A 16,411-nucleotide genomic window follows, 5' to 3' on the forward strand; every position below is an offset into this window, starting at 1 on the left:
GGTGTTTTATTTGCATATACTCTCACTTTTTATTTATTTCCCGAAAATCATTTTTGAGAGTATTACTTTGGTTTTCTCTCGGTTATTCCTTTGATAAATATTTTTGGGAGAAAATTATTTATAGCATAAATATTTTCTTGAACTTAAATTCTTAGATTCTCCAAATATTTTTTATTTACAAAAATATTTATAGGAGAACATGATACTCATTTTTCATATATATTTTATTTGTGCATAAACTACTTGAAAAGCAAACTGTAGGTTCTCCTATATTGAAATATTTTTGGGAGAAAATTTTATTAGGGTTATATCTTTGAGTATTTTATCATACACATCATTTCTCAAAGATTGAAAATATTTTTTTGAGAAAACACCATTTCTCTACTGAACATAACTCATATCATATTAGAGTATATGTATTTGAGCTTTTAATGTGTACTTCTCTGCTTGTATTTAGAAGTATTTTATCATGTACAAAAATATTTTTATTGTACCGATTGGGTTCATCCTGTTAATTGAACTGGGGTGTCTCCACCCCGTAAGGGAGACCAGTTGGGTTCAGCCCGGTAATTGAACTGGGGAGTCCGCCCCGTAAGAGAGACAAGTTGGGCTCATCCTTGTAGTTGAGCTGGAGTTTACCTCGCCCCATAAGGAGAGGTTGTAACGACTTCTACTCCGCCCGTTTAAGTGAGTAAGGTTAGTGGAATCCTTAAGGGGTATGCCTAAGGCAGGGACGTAGGCTGGTTTGGCCAAACCTCGATAACAAATCTGTGTGTCACTCTCTCTCTATCTTATTTAAATTTTTGCACTTTAATTTCAGCATATGTATGAATGTTTATTTAATGTTATAATTATTTGCATACACACATTTGATTTAAATAAGATATACTGCACATGTATATGTTTGCTTTCATTGTTAAAATCATTTTACATACACGCATGTACATTGAATGGGATATAACATATAGTGAATCAGCAAAAGTTCAAATTAGCCAAAATATTTTAAAACCCAATTCACCACCCCTCTTGGGATCACACCATTTCTAACACTAGCACCTATATATCCCAAAAACGATACCAATTTTATCTCAAATTATTTCATATTAAATAAAATGTTATGCAATTAACTCCCAATTATTATGATTGCCAATTGTTAAGTATTGAATCTACTCATGCTTCATCTAGAATTTCATGTAAAAGCACGAGTTTTATCTTCACCAAAGAAACCCTGAAGAGAAAACAATTGTTCTTCCTTAATTTTCCATCTAATATTGATTATTGGTGCTTTAGCAAAAAGATAATTAGACTATCATTAATAAGGCCTCCATGGAGGGGGTTTCGTTAGATATCTACCCCTCAGGGTTTAGTTGAGGACTACATTTCCCCGATTATCACTACAAAATATTCACTATTAATGACCCATCAAAACGATCACTAATAATCTAAAACCCCATCAATAGTAATCACTAATAATCACTAGTGAAAGATATAATAAAGCATCTCTAAAAGTAAAATATTAGTGATGAAAAAAGAGTCATCACTAATTATTAATTAGTAGTGTTGAAGGCTTATCCATGATCACTACATATCATTATCGAAGACAATCTGACAAGTGTCACTAATATTGAGCTTGTAGTGATAAACTTGAAACCATCACTAATAATTAATAAGCAATGAAGAAAAAGACACATCATATTTTTATTGAGTACTCACTAATACTCTACTTTTTGTGACGGAGATACATTGGTCACTATTAACGAAGTCTACTAGTGATGGAATGGGAATCATTACAACTTATAGGGCTTTTAGTGACAAATTCATATGGATCGCTATTAAATGAAATCTATGGTGACGAAACTTGTCTGTCACTAATACACTCTACTAGTGACAAATGATATTGGTCAGTAATAATTCTAAATGTCAGAAACTAATAGTGATAAAGTGATATTCGTCACTAATGACTTGTATTAGTGACGGTTTGGTTTCTGTAACTAATAATCTGAATTTTTTTTTTTAATCTCAAGGTACACGTTTCTTGTATATAAATAAATTTATACATCTATACAATTAAAATAAATCATAATTATTTTCTTCATTAATAAAAAAAAATACTGATGGGTGGAGGTGATTCACTCAATCACTGGTTGTGATTGAAACTCAGTGAGGATTACACTCAATTTGCACAATAAACACTCAATTCATTTCAATCTGAAAAATTACAAAGGAATTCAAAATACACAAATCTCTTTTCTCACTAGTTAATGTCTCTCTCTACACTACACATTACATTACACACACACACACACACACACACACACACACATCTATTTATAGCAAGGATGAATGGTAGGTTGATATTATTTTCAACGAAATTGGCTGGTAGTGGTAGGTGGAGTAGGTTGCCTGCAGTTAAAAAATTCAACAATATTTGGTGGAGTAGCTGCTGACCAAGTTTTACTGCTACCATCCCACTATTCAAGTTTAATCTTCAACATCCCCCTTTAAACTTGACTCTCCTGGCTTTGTCATTCCAAGAATTGTCTTCAGTCTTGCAAAAATATCATGTCTGAGTGGTTTTGTGAAAATATCAGCAATTTGATCATATGTTCTGCAAGATATCAGCTCCACTTCTTTCTTCTTGACATGCTCCCTGATAAAATGATACCGAGTATCAATATGTTTTCTTCTTTCATCGTAAACTACATTCTTCGCAAGTATAGTTGTTGATCAGTTGTCGATGTAGACTTCTGTGGGGTTATTTTGAAGAAATCCCAAATACTTCAGTACATTCCTGATCCATATACCATGATAAACAGCTGAGCTGACAGCAACATACTCAGCTTCACATGATGACAGCGTTACGATGGGTTACTTCTTTTTTGACCATGTAAACTCGATATCTCCTATGAAGAATGTAAATCCAGTCCTGCTTTTTCTTTCATCAAGATCTCTTCCCCAATCGCTACCTGAATAGCTGATAAGTTTGCAATCACCTCTTGATGAATAGAACATACCATCAGTGATGGTGCCCTTGACATAGCAAAGTATCCTCTTTGCAACATTCAGATGGGACTGGTCAAGAGTTTCTATGTACCTGCCAACAAGTCCAACTGCATACAGTATGTCTGGTCTGGTGCCCGTCAAATACCTCAAACTTCCAACCAAACTCTTGAAATATGTGGGGTCAACATTTCCTTGCTCATTCTTTCTCAACTCCTATCCATTTCAACTGGAGTTGTCAGAGGATTGCATTTGTCCATCCCAAACTTCTTTAGTAATTCTTTTGCATAGTGGCTCTGGAAGATGAAGATTCCCTTCTTGCTTTGCAGGACTTCTATGCCAAGGAAATGAGCCATTTGGCCAATATCTGTCATTTCGAATTCTTTGACCATGCTCCTCTTGAAAGCGGCAAACATCTCTAGATTGTTGCCAGTGAAAATTAGATTATCAACATATAAGCAGGCAACCAGCATGCTTCCGTCTATCTCCATCTTCATGTATAACTTATGCTCGTAGGGACACTTCTCAAATCCATTCTTCTGGAAATAGTCATCAATCCTCATGTTCCACGCACAAGGTGTCTGCTTCAAACCATAGAGTGCTTTCTTCAGCTCATACACTCTATCTTATTTTCCCTTCTTCATATATCCAGGTGGTTGATCAATATAGATCTCTTCTTCCAAAAAACTGTTCAGAAATGCTGATTTCACATCCAATTGGAAAATCTTCCATCCATTTTGTGCTGATAGTAAAATTAGTAATCTGATGGTTTGAAACCTGGAAATTGGGGCAAATATTTCTCCATAATAATCCCTTCTTTCTACTTGTAGCCTTTGGCGACAAGTCTTGCTTTGTATCTCTGAACTTCTCCTTGAGTGTTCTTCTTGGTCTTGTAGACCCATTTTACACCAATAGTTTTACGGCCCTTCAGGAGATTTGTTAGCTCCCAAGTCTTGTTTTTCTCGATGGATTGAATCTCCTCATCCATCGCTTTTCTCCATTTGTCTCGTTAGCCTCCTCAAAGCTAACTGGGTCTCTAGTCAACAATAGACAATATAGTGTAACATACTCTTCTATTGGTTCTGTAGTTTTATATAGATTAGCTAGTTTACGAGCTCCTTTAGGCCTCATATATGAGATTTCACGCTCAATTGGTGATGGAGCTTCATTCCTCTGTGGTGAACCATGTGGACGTGTCTACAGCTCGGGAACTTGTGACTCGATAGCCACTTCTCTTATCTATGTGGGTTCTTCTCCTTCAAGCGTCAATTCCGCATATTTGGAAAATTCAGCCTAGTCCGACCTCCAAGATTTATTTTCTTCAAAAATGACATCCCTACTATGAATAAATTTCTTGTTGATGGGATTGTATAGTCGATATCCCATGGTGTTATCATCGTATCCAACAAGAATATATTTCTCTCCTTTATCTTCCAACTTTGTCCTTCTTGCCTCTAGGATCTTGGCGTAGACTATGGAGCCAAACACTCTAAGATGACTCACACTGAGCTTGTGAGTACTCCAGGCTTCATGTGGCATCTTCGTATCAAGACTCTTCGTAAGACACCTGTTAAGCAAATAAACTGCACATGATACTGCTTCTGCCCAAAAACTCTTAGACGCATTCTTATCCTTTAATATGCTCCTAGCCATGTTAAGGATTGTGTGTTTCTTCCTCCCAGCTACACCGTTCAACTGGGGAGTGTAGATCGGTGTGAACTATTTTTGAATCCCTTGTTGCCTAAGGAATTTCAGGAAAGTTTCGTCCTTGTACTCTCCTCCTTGGTCTGATCGGAGTGACTTGATGTGATAACCACTCTATTTCTCCACAAGAGTTTTGAACTCTTTGAACTTGTTGAACACCTCTGACTTTCTTTTTATAAAGTAGACCCAAGTCTTCCTACTATAATCGTGAATGAAGGTGAGGAAGTATCGGTTCCGTCCATTTGAAAATGGTCTCAATGGACCAGACACGTCTATGTGTACTAGCTGGAGCGGCATGGTAGATCTCCAATCGGCTTGCTTTCCAAAGCTATTTCTGTGTTGCTTACTCAAAACACAACTTTCACATATCACATTTGGGTGGTGGATGTTGGGTAATTCTTTCACCATCTTCTTGCTTCCCAATTGTTTCAAACTTTCAAAATTCAGATGTCCGTACCTGAGATGCCATAGCTAGTCTTTGATGATAGCGCTCAAACATCTTGGTGTATCATGTTGAATGGTGAGTAGAAACATTCAATTCTTTGCCATTTGTACTCGAGTAATGAGCTTACCTCGAGCATCTGTTATCACCATCTACTTATCTCTAAGGCTAATTCGGTAGCCTTTCTCCACAAGTTGTCCGAGACTAAGTATATTAGTCTTTATGGCTGGCATATAGTACACGTTGGAGATAAAAGCATGGTCTCCATCCTTCTTCTTGATTAGGACATTTTCCCTTACTCGAACTGGGACTTTAGAGAGATCACCAAATGATATCTCTCCCTGAACTTTCTCATCAAGTTCATTAAATAGGTTCTTTCTACCATTCATGTGATTGCTAGCTCCAGAGTCAAGGTACCAAATATTTTGGTTCAGGTAGGTTGAATTGTGTGCCATTAGCATCAATGATTCTCCTTTTTCTTTCTCCTTTTCTGCAAAGTTAATTAGCATTTTCATTTACTTCGTGCTTTTGGGGAGGTGCACTCATTACTGTAGTGTTCGTACTTGTGGTAGTTGTAGCATTGAACGTTTCTCTTGTCTACGTTCAAGCATATTGTATCCCCCTTTTCTTCCTTGTCCTCTACCTCGTTGGACATAGTTCAATTGTTTGCGTCCTTCTCTAGTGGGACCTCTTCCGCCTCTGCCGCCTTCTCTGGATTCAAAATTTTCAGAATTTCTTCCGCGAGATCCTCGGCTTCATCCTCTTCCTCGTTGTGATGCCCCCCCCCCCTCCCTTTGTCGCATCTATCTATAGTAAGGGACAACTTTGTTTGGAGGGCTTGCTCTTATCTTCACTCCTTCTGTTGACTTTCTAATCATGGGCTTGGAGTGAGCCCACAAGTTCTTCTTCGGACATGGTTTCCAAATCTTTTGTTTCTTCTAGGGTCACAGCTATATAATCATATTTTGGATCCAAAGATTACAAAATTTTCTCACAAATTCTCGCGTCATTGAGAGTTTCTCCATTTCTTCTCAATTGATTTGATACTACAATAACTCGTGTATTGTAGTCAGCAATAGATTCAGTAGATTTCATTCTTAAAGATTCGAAATCACCTCACAATGTTTGAAGATAGATTTTCTTCACTTTGTCTGCACCTTTATGTGTTCGATGTAGAGAGTCCCAAACTTCTTTAGACGTCTTGGCAGAGGCGATGATTTCAAACGTGGCCTCATTAAGGCCTTGATAAATTATGGACTTTGCTTTTCAATCCTTCTTTCGATCGGCTTGCTAGATCTTTCTTTGAGCATCAAACATAGTTGCTTCATCTTCTTTTGATGGGGCTTCTCTATACCCATCTTCTACGATGTCCATGACATCATAAGCACCTAATTAGGCTCTCATTTGAATAGACCAATTGTGATAGTTCTCTTGTGTCAGTTTTGGAATCACCGCTTATGTAGTACCGTTCACCATCGGGTTTAATATATCAAAAAACAAAGTGATAGAGATTGATTTTGGCAAATATAATGCCACCAATGTATTCAGAAGGTCAAAAAACCTTCACAATTGGTTTTAGGTTGCAAAGAACCAGTCAAAATGACACTAAACCGGCTAAAATACGGCCAAAATACGGCATTAGTAATTGTCGTTATGGCCACATGGCATCTTCCGAACATGCCGTGTGTCAGCGAGTGGGGCGGGTCGGTCAGCCGAGTTGGGTCATGCTCGCGGGTCAAGATCCGGGTTGCTGGTTGCTGGGCAGGGTTGTGGATCGGGTTTTCAAGTTGGATCGCGTCAGCCGGGTGGAGAAGACACATGAAGACGCATGGAACGCATGACTTCTCCGGTCAGTATCTTGCCAGCGCGTGTCGCTAATGCTGAATTCGTCTGTCGGCACATGAAAGCGCGTGTGGGGGCTCCCAGACTCCGTTTGAAACATGGTTTTCACCTCTTGACTCGTCTTGATGCGAATTTCATAATGGCATACTCAATTTTGGATTTAAAGCAACTTCAATTCTGGGAGCAAATTTGAATTTCTCTCTATCGCCTCTGTTTGGCGAATTTCAGCGAACTTGGGTGCTCTGATACCACTGATGGGTGGAGGTGACTCACTCAATCACTAGTTGTGATTGAAACTCAGTAAGAATTACACTCAATTTGCACAATAAATACTCAATTGATTTCAATCTGAAAAATTATAGAGGAATTCAAAAATACACAAATCTCTCCTCACTGGTTGATATCTCTCTATACACTACACATTACATTACACACACACACACACATCTATTTATAGCAAGGATGAATGGTAGGTTGATATTAATTTCAACGAAATTGGCTGGTAAGTGGAGTAGGTTGCCTGCAGTTAAAAAATTCAACAATATTTGGTGGAGCAACTACCGACCAAGTTTTGCTACCACCATCCCACTGTTCAAGTTTAATTTTCAACAAATACATTAATACAAGTTATTTAATATAATTACAAAATATATATACACATCTAAGAGTTATAATTGTATCCACCATCATCCTATATATACATAACAAAAAAGAAAAGAAAAAAAAACAAAACAAAACTAAAGGAGTCTCCATCTATGTCCATTACCCAATCAACATTTATATATAACAAAATACAAAAGTGGTCGTCATCTCTATCCCTCCATCACCATCAAAATTGATCGTGCCATACTCTGTAAATGTATAATAAAAAAAAATTTAGTGTTAAGCTTAACAAATAATTCTCAAAAGTAGTTCAAAAGAATATAAGAAAATAACTATTTAAATTAGATAAGAAACTAGTACTTAAATCTTAATATGGTCCAAAGTATAACTTTGAAACAAGGGGAGTTTTCAAAAATCGTAAGTTCTCATACTTCCCCTCCGATCCCTACAAATGTTTTGAACTTATTCTCACATGATTTTAGCTTGATTCACCCAATTCAAGCACTCAAGTTTTGAAATGAACTAATGCTTAAACTACGAAAATCTACTTTGCTTCGAACCATCTGACTTTGGAAATGTGGAAAAAAAATTTTAGGCACCATAAGAGCTAACACGTCCACAATAACCTTATGGACGTGTTAAAACTGGCTTTATTTAATTTAAACCTCATTTACCTAATTTGGACAGTAAAGTTGCGAAATGAAAGGATGATGTGAATCAGACGCCCCCTTATGGTTTCTTAAGTTGTGGTAAACAATTTCCATTTTCAATTTATAATCTTTTAGAGTTACAAAAAATATCTTATTTCCGGTTTCCAACATTCTTATAGAAAAGTTAGAAAAATAACAACAAAAAGTCATTTTCTAGCTTCTATATACGAATTATGTAAAACTATAATACAATATGATATTTCTTTGTTTTTTAAGAAAACAAAAAATGAAAAATAAAACCATTCTCCACAAGTGAACGTCCCCTTAGTTTGTCCGTTGATTTTAGTTCAAGATATTTTTTGTGCACGAAAATTGAGGAAAATTATTGAGCTAGGGTAGGAATCTATGGTCACAGGATTTAATCTGCCTCCACAGTGCCTAATGATCTTGCAAATTACTAAGGATTGCAGAGTCCATTTGAAATATTTCTCAAGAGGATGGCAGTCGAGATGTTTTGTGGTGCCTCACACAGGCCAGGCCGTTTTGGTCCCTGGAAGCTTTGCAATTGGATGTGGTTTAGCACAGAACTTTCCGTTCCAGCAACTTTTAATGTCCTACAGATTGTTGCAAATGGCACACTGCATGCGATCGAATTTAGATGGTTTGTTTTGAATGGAAGTGAAATCTGTTAAACTGCTAAAACTTTTTTTTTTCTTTTTTTTAAATTGCTCTATGCCCTAAACTTTTGAAAACTGTTCTCCCAAAACGCCAATTCTTTCTGCACTGGATTATATACATGGTAGCAGTAAGAATTTGGAAGTGCTGCAAGCAAGAGTGCCTAGATTGTGGAGTGCTGAAAATGAGAAACATGCCTCAACAGGAGCGGCGTAAAACCTTATAATCCTCTGTTCCCCAAAAAGATATCTACTATGCAAGTGTGTCTGTGTGTGTGTGTGTGTAAGCGAATGTAGAAATCCACATTCGCATGAATAATCAAACCATCACTGAGAACTAAGAATTCCCAGACAGAATCTCGGCGAAGCTTCTGGCGTGCATCTCTAACTGCGCTATGAGATAATAACTCCAGGCCCAGGCAGGCTAGTAGATGTTTCTCCAACTCATGGAAAGGTGCAGCGCCTGAATGCTCTTTGCTGTAGCTTGAGGTCGAGTCCTCTGATTACCTGAATTGTGCAGCAAACCCATTCCTGGGGAAAATCTGGAGATGTAAATTGACAATGTATATGAACAAAAGAGAATTAGAAGCATAACTTCTGAGCCTTCTTTTGCCAATGAGCATACCTCAAGTTCTTTAATAGATTACTACTAAGATTAAGATATTTGACAAATGTACAGCATTGATCAAAACAGTACTTAATATATAATGCACTCATCATCCTTGCCCTGGACTCGGATGGGCGGACAATTGACATAACACTAAACCCTGGATCTTATGCCTCTCATCAGAATAGAGCAGATAGAAAAATTCTGCTGACAAGGACCAAATCTGAGACAGCACAGACAAACTACATCCCAGCCGTTGGTTTCATATCAACTCACTCAACTTCTTGGATGATTCTCCTTCTACGTAATGGTGCTGCTGAAATACTTCCTGGAGCACTATGAGCTTTCCTTCTTTGCTCTTTCCTCCTCTCAGCTTCAATCATAGTGCGTCTGAGAGCAGCTGCCTTGTATATTGGTTTTGGCAGGTGCCTGTGCCTGCATAATCACCACCCAAGCTTAAAAATGAGTAATGAAACAACTTTTTCCCATTTGCAGAGTTAGTGTTTGCAAGCTCTAGATATGTAAATTTGCAGCTCTATTTAAACCTACAATTTTGTGTATCTAAGCACGTTAAAAATAAATATGAAACTCTCATTCCACTGCTCGTAGCTGCACATGCATATAAACTGGAATCTCTCCTAATAAAATTAATGACTAACCCATTCACAATTTATGTAGTCAAAGATAACAATAACTACTATTTACATATGCAAACTCCTAGTTCCATGTAACTCTTAAGTTTAAACGTATAAAATGCTGGCTAACTAAAGCGTTTTTGGTGGGTAAACCAGCTTGTATAATAAGGCAGAATGGTTTAAAACCTGGACCAATGAAAAACCTGATTAAGTCACATGCCTCGAACGGCGACAAAGGATAAAGGAGTAAAGACATTTATTATTTGCAAGTTTCTCTTACTTTGGGTCATAATGGATACATGATTGCCATGTGTCTTCTTTTGGGTCTTAAAATCCATAATGTCATTATATTGTTTTGAACCTTAAGAATTTTGATTTATTGGCAAAGAGGCGCAGAAATGGATTAAGGAATTCACTGTGGGCAGCATGTTTCCCACAATTACCAAACTGAACAAACCAACACTAACGAGAAAAAACCATTCTTCATATCTCCAGTTCTAAAGTTTTGGAGCAAAAAATGACAGCTTAGGTTCTTTTGGTTTCCAAGCATGACAAATTATTTCTTAAAAAAAAAAAAAAAACTGAACTGAACCGTGTTAATTATGTTGTCTGAAAACACTTCTATATATAAATTGACAATGTTTAAAATTTTCCAAATTTTCTTTGAAAGCATGCATGCTAAGTAACAATTTTTTAATGTCAGCCTGTTTTGCTTTGGTTCAGTTTTAGAATGATGAAAAATTTGTTGGCTTTAAAATTCCTCGAAAAGGGGAAGTTGGATTTGGCATGGAAAATCCCTAAAACCAACCAAACTGAACCAATTACACCCCTAACCAAAACCCTTCCCTACCCTAGAGCACACATGTCCAGTGCTTATATATGGGACGTGAATACTCTTACAGATACAAAGCAGTGGGAGATCTCTAAAAACAGGCATGCCCAACAAAAGCACCTGCACATGAAACTTGTACCCAAGTCCACATAAACATGGTTGGCATGTGTCATTTAGCCAAGTGCATTTATCAAAACCATGCTTCAAGTATTAAGGGGAGAGACCCAAGTAAAAAAAGAAAAAGAAAATAAAAGAAAATGTTAGGGCATCCTCTTTATATCCCAGATCCATGAAAAGTCAAATGACCATGCTGACTCTAAATTTTCTTGAGGGTCTAACAAGAAGATTATATAGCAAGCTGAAGAAGAACTATAAGCAATCGAGCAAACTTGTTTGAAACCCATTTTACCTCACAATACGCTTGACCTCAGGGAGATGCTTGTAACGATTCTTAACAGCCTCAAGATATTCATGGTTTTTACGCTCCCTGGGAAGAAGCTACAGGCATGTAAAATGATTGGAGTCAACATTGAAGTTAGGATGCAATAATATAGAAAAGACTCCATAACTGGAGGTTAGACAATAAAACAATGAAAATTGTTCTTCTATCAAGTGTGTGCAACTCAATTGATCATCTATACCTTTGTGCCGCACCAATATAGTTTGAATCTTAAAAATCATAATCAATATTGATTATTAGTTCTATGAAAAGGTATCAAATTAATCATATATATATAAAGAAGAAGAATAAGAACTTTTTAGTTCCTTTGGCTAGACCATGCACAAGACTGATAATGATCATCAGGTCACAGTTTTTGCAGGGACACCACCACCTTAGCAGTTAAGTAAATCTTCCAACCCCTAAAATTCTTCAAATCTCAAAATGTTCAGACACTTCATTTTTTAGTAGAAAATAATGGCAGCACAACACTCTAATTTAACCCAAATTTAATAAAAGAAACCAGAAATAGAAAAGGTAGAATTTTCTTACAGCTCCCAGTTGTTCTGATGCTTTAGCTTTCCAAAGCCGAAGGTTGGTATCATCACTCCCAGAAACGACATAAGATGCATCACAGCTGAATTTGACACAAAAGACCCTACATAATTGATAAAGTCCAGTTAGAACATTAATCAATAAAATAGTACTTCTATTAAGATCCTTCAATGCTACTAAACTAAACCTAAAAAATATCATCAACATAGTGAGTTCCTGCACAGAATTAAATTTACTTAAAGATGTGTTGCAGAAACAAAAATTAAGAGCCATCTTTACTGTTCACTAACTGTGACATAATTATTGCTCAAGCTGCTAACTGTTATTATCTTTTGGGAGCTTTTCTGACATTTTATTTCTTTTCTTTTAATAGATAAATAAATTTTTTTATTGGAATAAGAAAGAGTGTGCAATGGAGAACAAGGAATCCTCATACACAATGGGGAAACAAAAAATAAAAACAATCAGGTCAATAAAGCCTTCTAATCATGATTAACATCCTCAAAACAAGTACCATTAAAACAGCCCGCACTAAAAGCCTAAAGCGATGCTAATTACCATATCTGAAAACAAAGGGATGCTAAAGACCATTTCTTGCCAGTAAAGATAAGTGAATACCATTCCAACTAAATTCCCCACAAAATGGTAAACAGAACACACCTTCAGCAACAACCAGTAAGCATCCTTAGTCTACCCAAATCTGGCTAAAAAGAAATACTCAATAGAACAGACTCAAACCCCAACAAATGAGTGCCAAACAATCTATTCAATAGTGCAAAAATAAATGTGAAGAGTCCCCGAACTAATAGCCAACAATCCAATACCCTAGCTGATCTACTCTTTTAGGCATGAATATGATGAAGGTAGAATTAACACTTCTCCCCAAGACCTCATTCCCATGAAACTCATGAAAAATCTTTAATAGATCCTCCCTCACCGGATCCCAGCACTCCTGAAAAACGCAATGTTAAACCGATCTGGACCTGCAGCCTTAACTGGTTAATCCTCTCCAAGCCAAAAACCACCACCACCACCATAACATCCTCTTTTGTCAAAAGGCCGCTTCAATGAAGACATTTATGTATTAGAAATGGGATTCCAATCCAACGGCTCAATCATCGGCCTAAAAAAACAATCCTCCTATGTATAAGATTTCTTTAAAAACAAATTGCTTCATATACAATCAGCTGAGCATCCCTCATCACCTCCCATCCCTCATCTCCAAATCTCTAATATGGTACATCTCATTTTCCGACTAGCCATTATATGAAGAACTTTGAAATACAATCATCCTTCCTAACCCATTTAAATTTGCTTTTGACCTCCAACTCCTAACCTTCTTGAGATATACCTCTAACTCGCTTTTTAAAAATAAGGAAAAAGAAAAAAAAAAAAATGGTTAGAAACCTCCCTGTCCAAAATTCTCCCCTACATCCTCTTTTCCATACAATGAACCCAAATCACTTGAGATATTATAGCCTTTTCAATCTGACATCCCCAAACACCTCTAGATTCAACTTCTTTAAATCCTCTTTTACTCCCTTATGTTTTTCATAAACCTAAAACCCTTCCAACCTACCACTGCACAGCCCCAAGTCCTCCAAACTAAAGAATGAAACTGATGGTGGTCCATCCACATGTTCTCAAACTGAAATGGCGTAGGGCCTGATTAACCTTTCTAGATTCCATTATAATGGGAAAATAGTCAGAGATTGATCTAGCTATTACTTCTTGTGTAGGACCAAGAAAGTCATCCTCTCATTCCTCACTGACAAGAAACCTATCTATCTGAGTAGCAATGGCCCTCCCCCACCTCCAGACCAAGAGAACAAAGCATTCACACTTAAAATTCTGCATTCACCTAGGAGAATAAAACCCCACATTAACTCCTTCCTAAACTAAGGTAATGTAGGTCTAGTAGGACCATATATACAGAAGCAAACCACCACTGCCCCTCCATCTAAATTCGAGCAATATAAAAGAAAAGAACCACTTACACATGTTGTGCCAGGCACCCCACTTGTACCAAACACCAATACTACAACTATTGCTATTGAATATATAAGAAAATTAAAGCAATGCAGAAACTAATAATAAAGCAATAAAAAGAACAAGACAAGAAATTTACGAGGTTCGGTATAGAATTACCTACGTCCTCGGGCGCCGATGATCAATTCACTACTTCTTGACAAAGTACAACTTTGAAGTGTGTTTTACAAATGAAAAGTTGAGCTCTTTATATAGCTTCAACCTCAAGTCTAAAAAACACATTTCTCCAATGTGGGACAAATAATATAAAAAATTCAAAACAACCTTTTATACTATTGTGGAATAATTCTACCAATGTGGGACAAAAAAACAACAAATCTCCACCTTGACGATAAATTCAACAAATTTTTTAGTCACCAACATTTTCTGAAGTTCCACATCATCAGCGCCTTCCAAAATTATTCATACTTGCAAGATATTGATCAAGTCCAAACAATGTTTGAACTTGATTGTTGTCACAATCTTGGTCAACATATCTGTGGTATTTTCAGTTGTAGCAATCTTCTGAAGAAGTATCTTCCCTCAATCAATAATATCCCGCATAAAATGAAACCGAACGTCGATATGCTTCGTTCGTGCATGGTAGACTTGGTTCTTTGCCAAGTGAATAGCACTCTGACTATCACAAAACACAACAATGCTCTTCTGAACAACTCCCAAATTTTCAAGTAAACCCTGCAACCAAATAGCTTCCTTAACAGCCTCTGAAGCTGTCATGTACTCTGCTTCTGTTGTAGACAAGGCAATGGTAGACTATAAGGTAGACCTCCAACTCACTGGACCATTAGCAAATGTAAAAATATATCCAATAGTTGATCGACGTTTATCCAAATCACCTGCAAAATCCGAATCCACATATCCAACAACACGTTGATCAATAGTATTATTTTTCTCAAATACTATACCAATATCAATCGTATTCATAATATATCTCAAAATCCATTTTACAGCTTGCCAATGTCCTTTCCCCGGCTCATGCATATACCTGCTCACCATACTAACAGCTTGTGAAATATCAGGTCTAGTACAAACCATTGCATACATCAAACTACCAACAGCACTTGCATAAGGAACCTGTGACATATACTTACGTTCCTCATCTAATTTAGGAGATAAATCTGCACTAAATTTGAAATGAGGAGCAAGGGGAGTGCTTACTGGTTTTGACCGCTCAGACATGCCAAAACTCTGTACTACCTTCTTCAAATACTGTTTTTGAGACAAACTAACTCTTCCTCTCATTCTGTCTCTGCGAATCTCCATGCCAAGTATCTTCTTTGCTTCACCAAGATCTTTCATCTCAAACTCTTGATTTAACTGAGTTTTCAACTTGTTGATTTCTTCCCTATTCTTTGAAGCTATCAACATATCATCAACATATAAGAGTAAATATATAAAAGATCCATTTTGTAGTCTGCGAAAATAAACACAATGATCATGTTTATTTCTGATGTACTTCTGACCCATCATAAACTGATGAAATCGTTTGTATCACTGTCTTGGAGACTGTTTTAAACCATACAACGATTTACCCAGTTTATATACCCAATTTTCTTTTCCAACAACCTGAAATCCATCTAGCTGAGTCATATAGATTTCCTCTTCCAAATCACCATGTAAAAATGCAGTTTTTACATCGAGTTGAACTAGTTCAAGATCAAATTGTGCTACCAAAGCCAACAAAACTCGAATGGAAGAATGTTTAACAACTAGAGAAAATACCTCATTATAATCAATGCCTTCCTTCTGTGCGTAACCCTTAGCTACCAATCTAGCTTTGAAGCGAACATTATTTGCATCTGGAAATCCTTCTTTCTTTACATAAACCCATTTGCAACCAATTGCTTTCTTACCCTTGGGTAGTTGGGCTAGCTCCCAAGTCTGATTTTGATGAAGAGACTGCATTTCTTCATCCATTGCTTTTTTCCACTTGTTTGATTCAGAGTTCCTCATTGTTTCTTTGAAAGTGTAAGAAACATTATCATCCACAACTGGAAGTGCATAGGCCACCATATCAGTATACCGAGCAAGTTTTCGAATTTCTCGTCTTGGCTTTTGAGAAATAATTTATTGTTGTTGCTGTGAAGATTCTCGAATTGAAATCTCCTCTTCTTGTACACTATTCCCCACCGTAACTTGGGAGTTACCATTTCTCACTGGGTTTCCCAAAATTGTCTCAACCTCCACCTGTTGTTGAGTACCACTGGTCTTCTCTTCAACTCGTGACTCCTTGCGTATTGTTTTCTTCATCATCGCAAGTTCATCAAAAGTTACATCTCTACTTAAAATCATTTTTTTCATCTCTAGACACCAAAGACGGTATCCTTTGACTCCTGCACTTATCCCCAAGAATATTGCTTTCTTGGCTCTTGGATCCAA

The 16,411-nt window shown here is 36.9% G+C and overlaps 1 protein-coding gene across 1 annotated transcript in view; it reads right to left on the minus strand.

Annotated features, from left to right (window-relative positions):
• Window positions 1-9,522: 9,522 nt before the first annotated feature.
• The window catches only part of LOC131144407 (uncharacterized), a 52,103-nt gene continuing 45,214 nt past the window's right edge, over window positions 9,523-16,411 (minus strand). Inside the window, exons 17-19 of the mRNA XM_058093042.1 lie at window positions 11,981-12,086; window positions 11,399-11,487; window positions 9,523-9,957 (exon numbers count right to left, since the gene is read on the minus strand). Coding sequence (XP_057949025.1) covers window positions 9,795-9,957; window positions 11,399-11,487; window positions 11,981-12,086 — 358 coding nt within the window. The 3' untranslated portion in view covers window positions 9,523-9,794. The remainder of the gene's footprint in view (window positions 9,958-11,398; window positions 11,488-11,980; window positions 12,087-16,411) is intronic.

Source organism: Malania oleifera, chromosome 12, assembly GCF_029873635.1.
Source record: "Malania oleifera isolate guangnan ecotype guangnan chromosome 12, ASM2987363v1, whole genome shotgun sequence".
Lineage (NCBI taxonomy): Eukaryota > Viridiplantae > Streptophyta > Magnoliopsida > Santalales > Ximeniaceae > Malania > Malania oleifera.